This window comes from Dreissena polymorpha, chromosome 5, assembly GCF_020536995.1.
Source record: "Dreissena polymorpha isolate Duluth1 chromosome 5, UMN_Dpol_1.0, whole genome shotgun sequence".
NCBI classification, from domain to species: Eukaryota; Metazoa; Mollusca; class Bivalvia; order Myida; family Dreissenidae; genus Dreissena; species Dreissena polymorpha.
The window spans coordinates 81,948,328-81,965,553 of record NC_068359.1 but is presented as its reverse complement, the minus strand read 5'-3'; the positions used below and the strand labels follow the sequence as shown (position 1 = coordinate 81,965,553).

Below are 17,226 nucleotides of genomic sequence, written 5' to 3'. Positions count from 1 at the left end.
AATGTACCAGTGAACAAACTTGACTTAAAATATACCAGTCAACAAACTTGTTTAACAAGAGCACCACCTTGCGGGTGCAGACTGCTCATCTATTTTTCTTTTTAAAGGTGTAAGGACCTATCTCAATTTCAATCACAAAGGAGGGAGGGTTTTTTTTTTTTTTGGGGGGGGGGGGGGATTCTTGGGTGGGATGGTTGGACGGTATTTCAAAAATAAAATAATAAAAATAAATATTTGTGTTTTTTAACCATGATTGAAAAAAAACAAGAGATGTGTTTGTCAGAAACACAATGCCCCCTATTGGGCTGCTTTGAATTTTTTTTTTTTTTTTTTATACCTTTGACCTTGAAGGATGACCATGACCTTGAACTTCCACCACTCAAAATGTGCAGCTTAATGAGAAGGCCGCTTTGAAATAATATTTTTTTGACCTTTGACCTTGAAGGATGACCTTGACCTTAAAGGATGACCTTGACCCTACACCACTCAAATTGTGCAGCTTCATGATAATGCTGCTTTGATTTTTTTTTACCTTTGACCTTGAAGGATGACCTTGACCTTGAAGAATGACCTTGACCTTGAACTTCCACTACTCAAAATGTAAACTTCATTAGAACACCGCTTTGATTTTTTATTTTAAAAAATCACCTTTGACCTTGAAGGATGACCTTGACCTTGAAGGATTACCTTGACCTGGAACTTCCACCACTCAAAATGTGCAGCTTCATGAGAACGCCGCTTTCAAATTTTTATATATTTTTTTTGACCTTGAAGGATTACCTTGACCTTTAACTTCCACCACTCAAAATGTGCAGCTTCATGATAATGCCGCTTTGATTTTATTTTTTTTACCTTTGACCTTGAAGGATGACCTTGACCTTGAAGGATGACCTTGACCCTACACCACTCAAATTGTGCAGCTTCATGATAACGCCGCTTTGATTTTTTTTTTACCTTGAAGGATGACCTTGACCTTGAAGGATGACCTTGAACTTCCACCACTCAAAATGTGCAGCTTCATGAGAATGCTACTTTGAATTCTATTTTTATTTTTTGACCTTGAAGGATGACCTTGACCTTGAACTTCCACCACTCAAAATGTGCAGCTTCATGAGATACACATGCATGCCAAATATCAAGTTGCTATCTTCAATATTAAAAAAGTAATGGCTAATGTTAAAGTTTTCGGACGGACAGATGTCATATATTTGACATTTGACCTTGAAGTATGACCTTCACCTTTCACCACTCAAAATGTTCAGCTGCATGAGATACACATGTATGCCAAATATCAAGTTGCTATCATCAATATTGAAAAAGTTAATGCCAATGTTAAAGTTTTCGGACAGACAGACACCATAAATTTAACATTTGACCTTGAAGGATGACCTTGACCTTTCACCACTCAAAATGTGCAGCTCCATGAGATACACATGCATGCCAAATATCAAGTTGCTATCTTTAAAAGTGAAAAAGTTATCGCCAATTTTAAAGTTTTTTATCGGACAGACAGACGGACAGTTCAACTGCTATATGCCACCCTACTGGGGGGCATAAAAATATTTTTTTTGGGGGTGGGGGGCTTTAGTGTGAGGGTGTGTTGGTCATTTATTAGATGATCAGAAAAAATAATTGGGGGGGATTCGGGGGGGGGGGGGGGGGGGGATTGGATGGGGGGGGGGGGGGGGGGGATTCGGGTTAGGGGGGTTGGGGGGGGGGGGCATGGGGGATGGTTTGGACGGAGTCGATTGTGGCAAGAAGTTATGGCAATTTTAGCAAAATTTAATAATTTGACCTTGAGAGTCAAGGTAATTCAAAGGTCAAGGTAAAAGTCAACTTGCCAGGTACAGTACCCTCATGATAGCATGAAAGTATTTAAAGTTTAAAAGCAATAGCCTTGATACTTAAGAAGTAAAGTGGATCTAAACTCAAAATGTAACCATATATTCAAAGTTACTAAGTCAAAAAAGGGCAATAATTCCGTCAAAATGATAACCAGAGTTATGCAACTTGTCCTTTACTGTCCCCTAATGATAGTTTGTGAGTGTTCCAAGTATGAAAGCAATATCTATGATACTTTAGTGGTAAAGTTTGAATGCAATAGCATTGATACTTTATGAGATAAGTGTACCCAAACGCAAAACTTAACCGGACGCCGACGCCGACACCGACGCCAAGGTGATGACAATAGCTCTTTTTTTTTTTCTTCAAAAAATAGATGAGCTAAAAATATATCAATGAACAAACTTGATTTAAAATATATCACTGAACAAACTTGGTTCAAAATGCAGAAGCAAGCAAACTTGGTTCCAAATGTACCAGTTAACAAACTAGGGTCAAAATGTACCAATCAATAAACTAGGTTTACAATGTACCAGTGAAAATACTAGGTTTAAATGTACATATGGAGAAACTTGGTTCATAAGTATCAGTGAACAAACTAGGTACAAAATGTACCAGTAAAAAAACAACAACTAGGTTTAAAACGTACCAGGGAACAATCTTTGTTTAAAATGTTTCAGTGAACAATCTTGGTTCAAAATGTACGAGTGAACAAACTCAGTTCAAAATGTACAAGTGAACAAACTAGATTAAAAATGTACCAGGGAACAAACTAGCTTCAAAATATATCAATGATCAAATTAAGCTTCAAAATGTACTAGGTTTTAAATGTACCTGTGAACAAACTTGGTTCAAAATGTATCGGTGTGTCATGTAACAGCTTATAACATATCGTTTATTCTTATGAGTTAATTCTTATGATGGAAATTAATAAGGGGATATTTCAATAATATGTATATGCAATGTTAAGATGAAGTTTGAGAATTTAATAATACATTTTTGGGAGATATTTGCATAAACTAAGACCTGATTTAAGATTTATTTCAAGTAAGAACACAAATACGTTTACACCCAGGGTGGGGTATAATTGGAATCAATAAAATGAAAAGTCATTTAGATAAAAGAATCGAAGGACCATATACTTAACAATGAGTTCAGGGTCAGCATATAGACACGAGATTAATAGTACCCACACATGGTCATCGAAACAGCAAAGATGAAAGGGTCACCGAAAAACCTTATTTGCAAAGGATACACAAGTTATGGCACTGACAAATATAACGGAATTACTCTATACCAATATAAATTGATTAGATTTTAGTGCATTTGGCAAGCAAGTAAATACATGAATAGATTGTTCCTTCTAGAACATTCTAATAAGTCAACCAATCCGTAATAAGCCCAGACCTTGGTGTCCAATGGAAATTACAAGTAGATTTTATGTAAATTAACCTGGGGATAAAAATGCAAGGTTTTAGTTAGTAGTGGAAAAAAGGATCTGCGGTTAGATTTGAAAGAACTTGGAGAGTTGTCACGTCTTCTTGACGTGGCGGCCATGTTGGCTGCGGCGCTGTAAAATTGTTTTTCGTGTACATTAGCAAGCGTTGTGTTAAAAGAAATATTCGACATAAATAAATCGCGATGAAATCAGAAATGAACTTTGGTTGTTACTGTGTGTTATCAACGAACAATGTGTAATTACGTGACAGGTGAACAAACTTAATTCAAAATGTATCTGTGAACAAACTTGGTTCAAAATGTCTTTGTGAACAAAATATAAACTCACAACAATTATTGCTACAAAGATTTAGAAATACATGCACATCCATATACAGATCGTACTATTCTTACTTTGTACAAGACGACTGTTCTTAATTTCATACAATTATGCTTACCATTTATACATACCACAAAATTCCATGCTAGTGAAAAACAAATAAAATGCCTGTTTGAGGTGAAGACTACAGTTACATGCCATCTCAGTGCAGAAAATGATTCTTAAATTCAAATTCCAGACAAAATAATTTTGTCTTACACATACGAGAAGACCAGATTAACAGCACAACGTATTTATTTCACACATTTTATATCTAGCAGCTACTTTGTTCATATTGGATATGGGTCATGCTTTGTAAAAAAGGGGTTAAATGCATGTGCGTAAAGTGTCTACCCAGATAAGCATGTGCAGTCGACACAGGCTAATCAGGGACGACACTTTCTGCTTTTATATTTTTCGTTTTAAAGGGACTGTCAACCACGATGACGAAGAAAAGAAAAGTTGTAAAATACTGTATTTTTTTTACAATTATTAGTTTATATTGATTGAAATATCATGACTGGTATATTACATTACTTGAAAAAAGTTATTAAGTTTTCATATTTTCAGTATATTCGGTAATAAATTTTACTGGATATGTCTACCAGGTAACAAGCAGTTAACTATAAATAATGCTAGTAGATTGATCATCATCGTTACTTGGTAAACCCAGGAATGCAAATTGTGCATGGGTAGTGAATTTATATATAAAATGATCAATCTACTTGCGTTATTTATAGTGTGTATATCGTTATGTCACCTATTTTCACGATGTACTTTCGATTTCACATCATGAAATTGTATTACTGATTATACTGCTATAGTATAGCTAAAACCATATTTTACCAAGTATTTTAATGCCATGTTTGGCATGTTTTATGGCATCTATTATGGATATTAAGAATAGCACTATGAATATTTACACAAATTAGTATGTTGCATCAATGTATAACTCGCACCTACTTGTAAAGTTGTAACACAATCTCAGTATGCAAACTTAAGACAAAGTTCCCATCCTCACATATAGGTCCTTGTTGCCTGGAAACAGGTGGACGACTGCAATCCCGAACAGTCGCCCCCAGGCAGCGCCGATGACAAGTGAGGGAATGAACACGCCGCTAGACACGCCAAGGCCATACGTCCAGACGGCAAGGAAGAAAAACACGACCACAAATATGGACAGGGTCACTGGACCAAACGATCCTAAAAGAGATGATTTATTACTATTAAACCTCCGTTTTAGGAAAACTGAGCTGAATGTGCCTAAAGTGTCTGCACAGGCTTATCTGCATCAACAATTTCTGCTTTCATGTTTTTTTTTGTTTAACCCTTTCCCACTCACAAGTTAAAATGGCTTTGTGCAAACAGCATTAAACCAGAACAGCTTGCGAGTAACTCGCAGTCTTTTCAGGTTTTGTGCTGTTTGCTGCTCATCAGTATCTATTAAGAGTTGGAAATGAAGCCTTTAAAAATTAAATCTAGTAAGAAAGGTCTTGAATTAAACATAACTTTGTAAAGGACTAGAAATGTGTGAACATACGTATATAAGTGGTAAAGGGTTAAAGTAATATTTTTTGGGGGGTGAAAATCCAACTAAGCGGAAAGTGTCATCAATGATAAGCCTGAGTGGACTGCACAGGCTAATCTGGGACAACACTTTATGCACATGCATTATGCCCAGTTCTACCAGAATAAGATGTTTAAGCTTGTTGTCCCCTTCCGGTAAAACCGGAGGGGACTTATGATTTGCGCTCTGTCTGTCAGTCTGTCCGTCACACTTTTCTGGATGCTGTGATAACTTTAAAAGTTCTTCATATTTTTTCATGAAACTTGAAACATCGACAGATGGCAATATGGAGATTATGCACGTCATTTCATTTTGTTCCTACATCAAGAATTTGGTTGCTATGGCAACAAATAGACTAGAAATATTGCTGAAATGTTGGTTCCTGCGATAACTTTAAAAGTTCTTAATATTTTTTCATGAAACTTGAAACATGGATAGATGGCAATATGGAGATTATGCACGTCATTTCATTTTGTTCCTACGTCAAGAATTCTAGTTGCTATGGCAACAAATAGACTAGAAATATTGCTGAAAATTGTGGAGTTTCACCGGTAGGGGACCATATTGCTTGGCAATAGTCTTGTTCATTTTGGTTTGATTTAGGTTTATGGTGACACATTTTCGTCTGTTTGCTGCATGGAACCAATACAGATTCTCAAACACTCATCACCAAAAAAGTATCAAACTCAGATATTTTCCACTCACAAGAATTAAGTCTAGGTTGGTCAAAATCATACAGTTATAAGAATATTTTACAGACATAATCAAATCTTCAGCATTAAAGAGGATGATATAGCTGTCTACAAAAAAGTAAAGTCCATAGAAGATCAAAGCCCTCCTCAACTGTGAGATCAGAGATAAGAAATAGAAAAGACCAATAAATGCACAGAAAGGGGTTGTTCTTTTAGCTCATTCATCATTCCTAGGACTCACCATTCCTATAATTAACAGGGCCAGTATTCACCAAACAATTTTGAGACTTAAGTCTAAGTATAAAGAAATATTCTTTAAATTTGAAAATTAAACAAGATGTGTTTGTGAAACACTATGTCCCCCCTCATATATTTGACCTTTGACCTTGAAGGATGACCTTGACCTTTCACCACTCAAAATGTGCAACTCCATGAGATACACATGCATGCAAAATATCAAGTTGCTTTCTTCAATATTGCAAAAGTCATGGCCAATGTTAAAGTTTGACGTAAACAAACCAACAAACAAACAGACAGGGCAAAAACAATTGCTTATTTTCTGAGTCAAGCTAGGCATAAACTACCTCTCTCCAAATGATTCATCTTGATGAACATTTTGTTAATGTCATAATTACCATTGGTAGCCTGTATGTATTCAAATGTTGGATATTTTTTCTTGGTTCTAAGTCTATTCTTTAGTCTTAAGTCTAAAAATGGGTTGGTGAAATACGGGTCCTGAGCATGATATATTGTTGTACATCTCACCGTAGGGATCGTGCAGAAGGGCTTTAAGGCATCCCTCGGGCGTGGCCAGGAATATTGTAGACAGGGAATGATGCTGGTTCTCTGGGCAACTAAGCTGGAATAAATCATACTACAAGTATAAGTCATTTCTCATGTAATCAATAAAAACTGTCACACATTAGAGGTGTCACATTGGAGGTGTCACATTAGACATGTAACATTGGAGGTGTCACCTTAGAGGTGTCACATTGGAGGTGTCATATTAGAGGTGTCACATTAGAGGTGTCACACTGGAGGTGTCACACTGGAGGTGTCATATAAGAGGTTTCACATTGGAGATGTCACAATAAAGGTGTCATATCAGAGGTGTCATGTTAGATGTACCACATTAGAGGTGTCACATAAGAGGTGTCATGTAAGATGTACCACATTAGAGGTCTCACATTAGAGATCTCACATTAGAGGTGTCATATAAGAGATGTCACATTAGAGCTATCATATTAGAGGTGTCACATTAGAGGTGTCATATTAGAGGTGTCACATAAGAGGTGTCACATTGGAGTTGTCACATTGGAGATGTCACATTAGAGCTATCATATAAGAGGTGTCACATTGGAGATGTCACATTAGAGGTGCCACATTGAAGATGTCACATTAGAGGTGTCATGTTAGATGTGCCACTTTGGAGGTGTCACATGAGAGGTGTCACATTAGGGGACGAATATGATAGTCATAAATGTGTCATGGAAATGTTAGGCACACCAGAACCACACCACACATGTTCAATTTATCACCTACCTTTGCCACTATGGCATCTGCATCATATGGAACCTTGTCTGTACACTGATCAAGGGAGACAAACATGGCAAAGGCCACGAGGCCTGTCACCATCGCCACCACGCCCGCCTCTATCACCTTCATCCATTTTAACTTCATGTATCTGAAATTAATATGGGATAAAAAATATACAAGAATGTTTAAGGCTAATATTTGGCTTAAAGCGTAATTAACTGTTAAGTTTTACTTTCATGAAATGTTCCAAACATTTCTCACAAAGTTTTGTGGGTGCATGTTCAATAAGAATTCACCCATCTAAATCGGATGTCAGTAGCATTAAATCTTTATATAGAAACAGAAACCTATCCCACCATTTACTTCACTGCATACTTCACAAAAAATGGCAAATATTCAAGTTTATGAATTTTTAAAACAAGTTTATTGTCAATATTTTCCGCCATTTTGCAATAAATAATTGACATTGTATATGCTAAATGTGCATTAGAGAAAGAAATGTATGACTGTTTAAAAGTGTCGAGCCACCAGAACAAAAGTCCAGAAAATATTCATTAAAAGTTCAGACTTTGGCCATGAAAATTAAGGACATGTATATGACTTTAAAGCATAATGCATAATGCTTATGATGAGAAATCTGAAGTAGTTATATTGTCTAATAAATTCTTACCTATTTCTAAACACAGTTAGTTTATAGTTGAGCACAACAAAAGCAGCACCAATTAGCCCACCTGGTGAACAAAAAGACAGTAAAAAGATTTTGATGTGATAATGGCGTTTATAATAATAGTAACTATTATTAATCAGTCATTTAAATGAGAAGTTTGAGAAGAAAATGCTAATATTGTTCCTACGTGAAATCAAGAATCGTAGCAAAGCCAAGTTTAAAATTTACTGTAGCAGGGCATGCTAGCTTGTGCTTATTTTGACATTGGAAAATTTGAGAAGTTTTAAAGATGCCAAATCTGTCAAATAATACCCCTCCTCCTCTGCTCCCTCTCCCACCCCGGTAGTCTTGTTTTGAAAATAAATGCATACTTAGTGAACGATAAACATGCTTAATTTGATCATTGCTAAGTTTTTTTCAAATTGTAGAATTTGTATCCCAATACATATGAATGTCTTTTATGCCAGAAACTTTGAACATTTTTGTCTATATGTGCTTCTATGTCGATGGAAATATTTTATGAAATAATTATCAAGTGGGCAATAGAAAATGTTATGGCAGCTATTTTCCTTCGAAAGTGTTTTTAAGTTGCAAATATTGCCTGTTGGGATCTATTCATAATGTGTGGACTGTGAAAAAGTACAACAATTATTTTGTTAAAAAGAGACATCAAAATTTCAGAAACAGATACAGATTCAGCATCTTTAATGTATGCATTTAACTATCAACCTCATACAAAAACTGGCAATCCAAAACTTGTGAATAGATAATGCTTTTAGAAATAGTCATTTAGGAAACTAAGTACCAATTCTTGTGGCAGAACTGTGATTAGCATTCATAGTAAAAGCATCCTTATTTTTCAAAATGCATATTTATCCGATTTGCAAATATTATTCGATAGCACAGTTTGTTGTATCTATTTGTGTTTATGACAGAGGTGGATAAAGGTTTGAAAACTCACCAACTACTCCCATTATCAGGAAAACTGGGAACTCGATCAATGAAAATGATAAATTCTGAAAAATAACTATAAGATTTTTTGTACAGCATATTCATGCCTTTAACCTTTAGTTAAACAAATACAATATAGGAAATGTTTATGTGAATTTATTTATTAATTTCTCAAAAGAATTAAAAAAAAATCTGCATGAGTACGGAATACCGTTAAGGACACATGGTTACACATTAAAATCCAGAAGGCGAAAATGCGATAGTGCCATATAAGTACAATGGCGACAATACGATAGTGCGATGGCCACAATGCGATAGTACGATTGCCTCAATGCGATAGTACAATAGCGACAACGCGATAGTACAATGGCGACAATGTGAAAGTACGATAACGACAGTGCGATAATAAGATGACGATAGTGCGACAATACGATGGCAAAAGTGCGATAGAACGATGGCGACAATGCGATGATACTATGCTACATTACGATATGACAATCTCATTGTCGCCATCGTTCTATTGCGTTGTTGCATTGTTGCCATTGTAATATCGCATTGTAGCCATCGTACTTTTGCGTTTTCGCAATGGTAATATCACATTGTCACCATCGTACTATCGCATTGTAGCCATCGTACTATCGCACTATCGCATTGTCGCCCTCTGGATTTTAATGTTACTTATCAAGATGGCCCTAATGGTATTCCGTAAGTTGTGAATACAGTTTGTAAATGCCTTAATATAAAAATTACGAGATATTGTCTAAAACATAAAAATAACTGTATTTTTCCAATTATCTGAACTAAGAGCTGTAAACATAAGAGCTGTAGACATAAACATTATCTTAATGTGAACTGGGTTCTGAGGAAACTGGTCTTTATGCATGCAACATGTTGTCCCAGATGAGCATGTGCATTCTGCACAGGCCAATATGGGACAACACTTTCTGCTTTTAGGGGATTTTTTGTCCAAAGATTTTTTCTAAAAAAAAAATCCAGTGTAGGCAGAGAGATTAGCCTGTGCTTACTGCACAGGCTGAAACGAGATGACATTTTACGCACATGCATTAAGCCTCATTTTCTATGAAAGAGGCTCATAGCATAGTAGCAATCTTGCAATCTTAACTTGATATACGAGCATTTCCTACCTATATATTACATTGAAACTGGAAATGTGGGAATTTCTTACCGGTATAACATTGAAACGAACCAGCCCTGGCTCCGACAGATTGTTGGGGGTCCCGTGATATAAGCTGAGCAGGAAGTTAGTGAAAAAACAAGACATCATCGCTGCAAAAAACTGAAAATAAACAATAACTAGAATAGGCCTCATAGACACCGATGACCATGACCCTGCACACAACGTGTTTTGATACCGACAAAATCACTATATTTTCTATAGCGGATGCAAAATTTAAGTGCCAAAATTCAGCCAAAATTTATTTCTTGTTGATTGTCTTCAACATGAAGGTCATTCAGCCTTGTAAGTTTCGGCAAAAGCTGCCGAACAGTTGGAGGAGTTGAAAACACAAAGTCTGATCTATAAAGTCGTGTTCTGAGGAAACTTGGCATAATGCATGTGCCTAAAGTGAGCAGTCCGCACAGGCTAATCAAGGATGACACTTTCTGCCTAAACTTGATTTTCGGTAAGGAGGGACTTCCTTGAAACTAAAAATTCCATTCCGGACTGCACAGGCTAATCTGGGATGATACTTAAAGCACATGCATTAAGCCCTGTTTTCCTACAGAGGGGCTCATATAAGTGCTAAGGTGTCCACATACCACCCTCCAGGTAAGCGACTGACTCCAGAAGCTGGCTGCCTCCTCCACTGAGAACAGAGTGCCCCCTATAGGGGACCCAAAGGCTGCCGATACCCCTGAGGCAGCCCCTGCCGACACAAAGTCACGTATCTCGTGGTCATCTTGAAACCCGCTATGAAGCTGTGAACAAATATACTGTACTTTACCATGTATTATAAGAAGTTTTAAACCTCCAGTACTTAACCATGCATTATAAGCAGTTTTAAACCTCCAGTACTTTACCATGTATCATGAGCAGTTTAAACCTCCAGTACTTCACCAAGTATTATAAGCAGTTTTAAACCTCCAGTACTTAACCATGCATTATAAGCAGTTTTAAACCTCCAGTACTTTACCATGTATCATGAGCAGTTTTAAACCTCCAGTACTTCACCAAGTATTATGAGCAGTTTTAAACCTCCAGAACTTTACCATGTATTATAAGCTGTTTTAAATATCCAGTACTTTACCATGTATTATGAGAAGTTTTAAACTCCAGTACTTTACCATGAATTACAAGCAGTTTTAAACCTCCAATACTTTACCATGTATTATGAGCAGTTTTAAACCTCAGACTTTCAATTTAACCAGTTTGTACTCATTTTACTTTGATAAAGCTTTTTTGGGGGGCTAATTTGCATAAAATTCATTGTACTATCCTAAACAACCATAATAGAAACCATGTTTGGTATTAAACAAAAGGGCCATGATGGCCCTGTATCGCTCCACTGTTTTTTCATGCGAAAAAAAACGTGCAATGTGCATGGGTTGAAATGTACTTAAGCATGTGACTTTCTCTTTCTATCCCTCGTCCCACTGGGCGCTTAAAAGTTGGAAGGGTGAGCTTAACTAAACAGACTAAAAAGCCCGGGAGTTGTTGCACAGGTCCTTTGCTTATAACGTAGGTACATTTATCTCTCCAAAAGATAATGTTGTTCTTTCTATTTCACATATTTTTAGATGCTGAAGATCAAATCTAGGCATTTGATTTGAAACAGATTCACAAGACCCATAGGAATCAAAATGCCTTAACCCTTTACCAAACGACTTTCTCAATTTGAAAGAGGTTGCAGACGACAATTAAATTGTAATGGAATATGAAGGAAATGATCAGGTAGGGTAGAAATATTGTGATAACAGGAGAAATCTTGACCAATTTCTCCTTTTAGCACAATTATTTATAAAGTTGTCAGCTACAAACCCGTAAAATCCTTTTAGTGTTTGGTAAAGGGTTAATAATCTCTGGTTCCTTCGTAGAGCCTTTCACATATTTATAACAAATACAATAGTAGCATCTTTCTTTGTAAAGAATCATCTCAAAATATAATTAACAACCCACACATCCCTAAGACCAACAGGCCTGAGAATATTATGATAATCTAAAGATTATTTCTTTTTATTTATAAAAGTATTTAATTAAGTTATACATTTGACTTCTAAGATCAATTCATAACTTATTTTAAGAAAATTATAAAATGGTCAGAAATATATATGGGTCGTTGAGCAATTGACAATCATATCCACAATTCATGAGTCACGATTCACAAATGGAACAATGACTCATTAGTTATTAAAAAGCAGCATATACGATAGTTAAGAACATTGCACTTCATTAATTCAAACGCCTTCTCTTGGATACAAAGTTAGAGTTTACCATGCAGTATCATATATTGACTTTTCTTGAAATAATTATGTTCATGGAAGTTGTGTTTTTAATATCAATAAGATATTATTAAACTGGTTTTAAACTCTACAAAAAGACATGAACATTATCCGGATATATGTTCACTTTCGACATATTTAAATAAAACCCGACTTTTTTCAGTTTATAAGAAAAACAATCATAACACTTTTTCTTACTTCAATTCCTTTGTAAGCAGTCACCATCTGATCTAAAATGGCACTTTTATCTCATGTTTACAAGATGTTGTTGTTGTTGTTTGTCACAGCCACACGGCCGCAGTAATCTACCCTGGTAAACGTCATATGTTCAGTTTTGTGACCCTCAGGGCAGGGTCAAATTTGAACCCAGGGGAATAATTTAAGCAAATTAGGTAGGGGCCTATAAGATATCACTTCACACCAAATTTAGTAGCCCTAGGATCTATAATTATGAACAAGAAGATTTTTAAAGTTTGCACAAATAGGCCTTATTTGAGCATATGTTCATTTTTGTAACCCCAAGGGCAGGGTCAAATTTTTCCCCATGGGCATAATTTGAACAAACTTGGTAGAGAACTATTAGATGTAACTAAATACCCGAATTTGGTAGAAATAGGCCCAATGGTTATGGACAGGAAGATTTTTAAAGTTTGCCCAAAATGGGCCCAATATAAGCATATGTTAAATTTTGTGATCCCTGGGGAACGGTGAAATTTGATCTGAGGGGCTTAATTTGAACAAACTTGGTAGAGGACTATTAGAAGTCATTACATACCAAATTTGGAAGCCCTATGCCATACGGTTTATAGACAAGAAGATTTTTAAAGTTTGCACAAAATAGGCCTTATATAAGCAAATTTTCAATTTTTTGACCCCCCGGGCAGGGTCAAATTTGACCCCAGGGGCATAACTTGAAGAAACTTGGTAGAGGACTATAAGATGTCACTATATACCAAATTTGGTAGCCCTAGGCCCAATGGTTATGGACAATAATTTTTTTTAAGTTTTCACAAAATAGGCCTTATTTAAGCAAATTTTCAATTTTTTCCCCCGGGGCAGGGTCAAATTTGACCCCAGGGGCATAATTTGAACAAATTTGAAAGAGGCTCACACCAGGAACATTCCTGAGGAATTTCATCAGAATTGGACCAGTAGTTTAGGAGAAGAAGATGTTTAAAGAAAAAGTTAACGCACGGACGCACGCACGCACAATGGACACAGGACCATGACATAAGCCCCGCTGGCTTCTGGCCAGTGGAGCTAAAAATTGTGTACGCATAATTAATACATGGTAGAGTATGGTAATTATATGCGTACCATATGAATGGCTTAAATATATTTTGCTTCAACATTTAAAATATACAAAAAGACAGCAAGCCTAGTTGGTATAATATTAGTCTAAGCTAAAATTAGCGTTAACCATCATTTAGATGGACCTTTTCACAGACTTAGGCATGTTTTGAAGTTTCTCATTAAATGCTATTAATTTATAAATGTAAACATAGTTCCAGTATAAAACAAAAATACAATTAAAGAAAGAAGTAATACATGTCTGGGCTTAAACCACTGACCTTTGTAGGAAAAGTCTAGCGCTTAAACCACTCAGCCATCCGTGCTGACATGGTACATTATGTATTTTATACTTTATAGAAGTAATCCTTGTAATGTCACAAAATCTTACAATAACAACAGAACTATCCAAAGTATACAATCATTTCGTGTTTGTAACACTTTATAATTTTTGTTTTTTAAATCATCAAAAGATGCATACAATAGATATTTAAGAGCATGCTAACTGTTCAGTAATCTGTTTCCTTGCAAAATCATAACTACAACCAAACTTTGCAAATCTGAAACATTTTTTTCAATTTTGTTAATTTATCAAAACATGAAATGGTCCCTTTAAGTTGTTGTTTAATAAAGCTCACTTTTAAGCGTTTCTTCCCACATGGCAACTTGACACTTCCCCTGGCCAAGCCTGCTGCTATAATGCATCCTGAGTGTGCCATGGGACCTTCCTGAGAAGAGAAACATATAAGCAGCTCTCTGGCAAAAACCAGCTTGATTCATGTGCGCCAAGTGTCATCCAAGACAGTCCAGGCTAATCAGGGACGACACTTTTCACTTCATGGTGTTTTTTGTTTAAAGCAGGTTTTTTCTTAACAAAAAATCTAGTTAAGTCAAACAATGTTGTCCCTGACAAACTGACACTTGACTTGGTGTTTTTTGTATAAAGGAAGTCGTTTCTTAGCAAACATCTAGTTAAGGCAGAAAGTGCCACCCCTGATTAGCCTGTACAAACTTCACAGGCTAATCAGGGACGACAATTAACGCACAAGCATTAAGCCCCACTCTACCAGAGGGAGGCAAACATCAGGGTCATTCCTGGGTAAATGTCATTTTTGTATGTGTCAAAATGCACTATACACTATTATTCAAAATTGCTTATAAGCCAATCTGGCTATCAGGAGATGATATGCTTTTAAGACATTAAATCATAATTCATACTCATCATAGTATTCTTTTAAACATCATCAAAACTTGGCCTTGTAACAATCAAAGTTAATTTGCGCATGAAGTCGAAGGTCAGTACATTTAATACTTTTTTTAAATAGATCTATATCAGCAGCCGCGCATTTTCTTTTCAGTTTGGAAATCTTAAGCCAATGAAAAAACTCCTGCTTCCACAATTGAAAGTGTAAACAAGTTGCTGAAAAAAACACAAAATACTGAAAAAAAAAGTGTACTTTCATTTTGCCATGTCAATAACATCACAGATCCTAACAAAAAGCTCCGTACCTTGCCACATGCCAGACCTCCCAGTATGGACATGACCACTCCCCCGACCTTGGCAATGAAGCATTCCAGAGTGAACAGCCCGGGTATCTTGAGGCCATTGAGGTAAGACTTCACCAGCGGTATACCACTGCCTGCTGCTAGCGGCTGCAACCAAAAAGGTATCTAATGAGCATTGTTCAGGGAGCACTCAGCTTCATGATCAGCGTGTTCAGTCCGCACAAGCTTATTTGGGATGACATTCGACATGGACTGGACTGTGTTGTCCCTGATCAGCCTGTTCAGTCCGCACAAGCTTATCTGGGATGACATTCGGCATGGACTGGACAGTGTTGTCGCTGATTAGCCTGTTCAGTCCGCACAAGCTTATCTGGGATGAAGTTCGGCATGGACTGGACTGTGTTGTCCCTGATTAGCCTGTTCAGTCCGCACAAGCTTATCTGGGATGACATTCGGCATGGACTGGACTGTGTTGTCCCTGATCAGCCTGTTCAGTCCGCACAAGCTTATCTGGGATGACATTCGGCATGGACTGGACTGTGTTGTCCCTGATTAGCCTGTGTAGACTCCACAGGCTAATCTGGGGCAATACCTTACCCACATGCTCTAAGCCACGTTTTCCCAAACAAAGACTCTAATATTCATACAGTTTTTCAAAAGAATGTAAAATATTGGTCATAACAGAAAGAACAAGTATCGTTGAAAACGATGGATGCTCCCCCTAATATGAAGGCGCTATGAGAAACTGTATCCAAAGTGTGACCTTGAGAAAATCTTTTTTTAGCCTCACTGACCTTGACCCTATTGACCTCAAACCTCATCAAAAGGTAGAGGTCCATGCAAAATACCTACATGCCAAATATGTAAAAGATCAGTAAAATTTTGAAGGCGCTATGAGAAACTGTAACAAAAGTGTGACGGAAAGTGTGGCGGAAGGAAGGACATACTGGAAACTAAATGCTCCACAGAAATTTTTCAGGGAGCAAATAAACAAGACTATTGCCAAGCAATATAGTCCCCTACCGGCTCCACCATTGTCAGAAATTCCACCATTGTCAGAATTTTTGTTGTTGCCATAGCAACCAGAATTTTTGACGCAGGAACAAAATGAAATGACGCGCATAATGTCCATATTGCCATCTATCCATGTTTCAAGTTTCATGAAAAAATATAAAAAACTTTTAAAGTTATCGCAGGATCCAGAAAACCACCATTTTCAGCAGTCATTCTAGTCTATTTGTTGCCATAGCAACCAGAATTTTTGCCGTATGAACAAAATGAAATGACATGCATAATGTCCATATTGCCATCTATCCATGTTTCAAGTTTCATGAAAAAATATTAAGAACTTTTAAAGTTATCGCAGAATCCAGAAAACCACCATTTTCAGCAGTAATTCTAGTCTATTTGTTGCCATAGCAACCAGAATTGTTGACGTAGAAACAAAATGAAATAACATGCATAATGTCCATATTGCCATCAATCCATGTTTAAAGTTTCATGAAAAAAATATTAAGAACTTTTAAAGTTATCGCAGGATCCAGAAAAGTGTGACTGACTGACAGACAGAGCGCAAACCATAAGTCCCCTCCAGTTCAAACCTGTAGGGGACAATTGTATGATATATCTCATCATCAACATTCAACACCATATTAGACCAAACATCTGACCCCTCTCAGGTTATAGTTGTCTCAGTTAGAATAGGATCTTAATACATTACATAAACATAGCTTAAATTTTTACTTATGGCACAATCCAGATTTTAGTTTGAAATTATTCATGTAACTGTAGCAACCATGATCAAATGTGTCTGATGAAAAATCTAAACATAACATGCATATTCAACATATGGCTTTCTATCCACATTTCATTAACTATGCAGTGCATTATCTGCAAGTGA

At 36.5% G+C, this 17,226-nt stretch overlaps 1 protein-coding gene across 6 annotated transcripts in view; it reads right to left on the bottom strand.

Annotated features, from left to right (window-relative positions):
* Positions 1 to 17,226, bottom strand: part of LOC127881998 (H(+)/Cl(-) exchange transporter 7-like) — a 147,161-nt gene that overhangs the window by 22,643 nt on the left and 107,292 nt on the right. For all 6 annotated transcript variants that reach the window (XM_052430339.1, XM_052430340.1, XM_052430338.1 and 3 more), the window contains 9 exons: positions 15,330 to 15,473; positions 14,459 to 14,548; positions 10,851 to 11,009; positions 10,258 to 10,368; positions 9,082 to 9,136; positions 8,124 to 8,184; positions 7,460 to 7,601; positions 6,683 to 6,776; positions 4,680 to 4,861 (listed from right to left, as the gene is read on the bottom strand). In XM_052430339.1, coding sequence (XP_052286299.1) covers positions 4,680 to 4,861; positions 6,683 to 6,776; positions 7,460 to 7,601; positions 8,124 to 8,184; positions 9,082 to 9,136; positions 10,258 to 10,368; positions 10,851 to 11,009; positions 14,459 to 14,548; positions 15,330 to 15,473 — 1,038 coding nt within the window. The remainder of the gene's footprint in view (positions 1 to 4,679; positions 4,862 to 6,682; positions 6,777 to 7,459; positions 7,602 to 8,123; positions 8,185 to 9,081; positions 9,137 to 10,257; positions 10,369 to 10,850; positions 11,010 to 14,458; positions 14,549 to 15,329; positions 15,474 to 17,226) is intronic.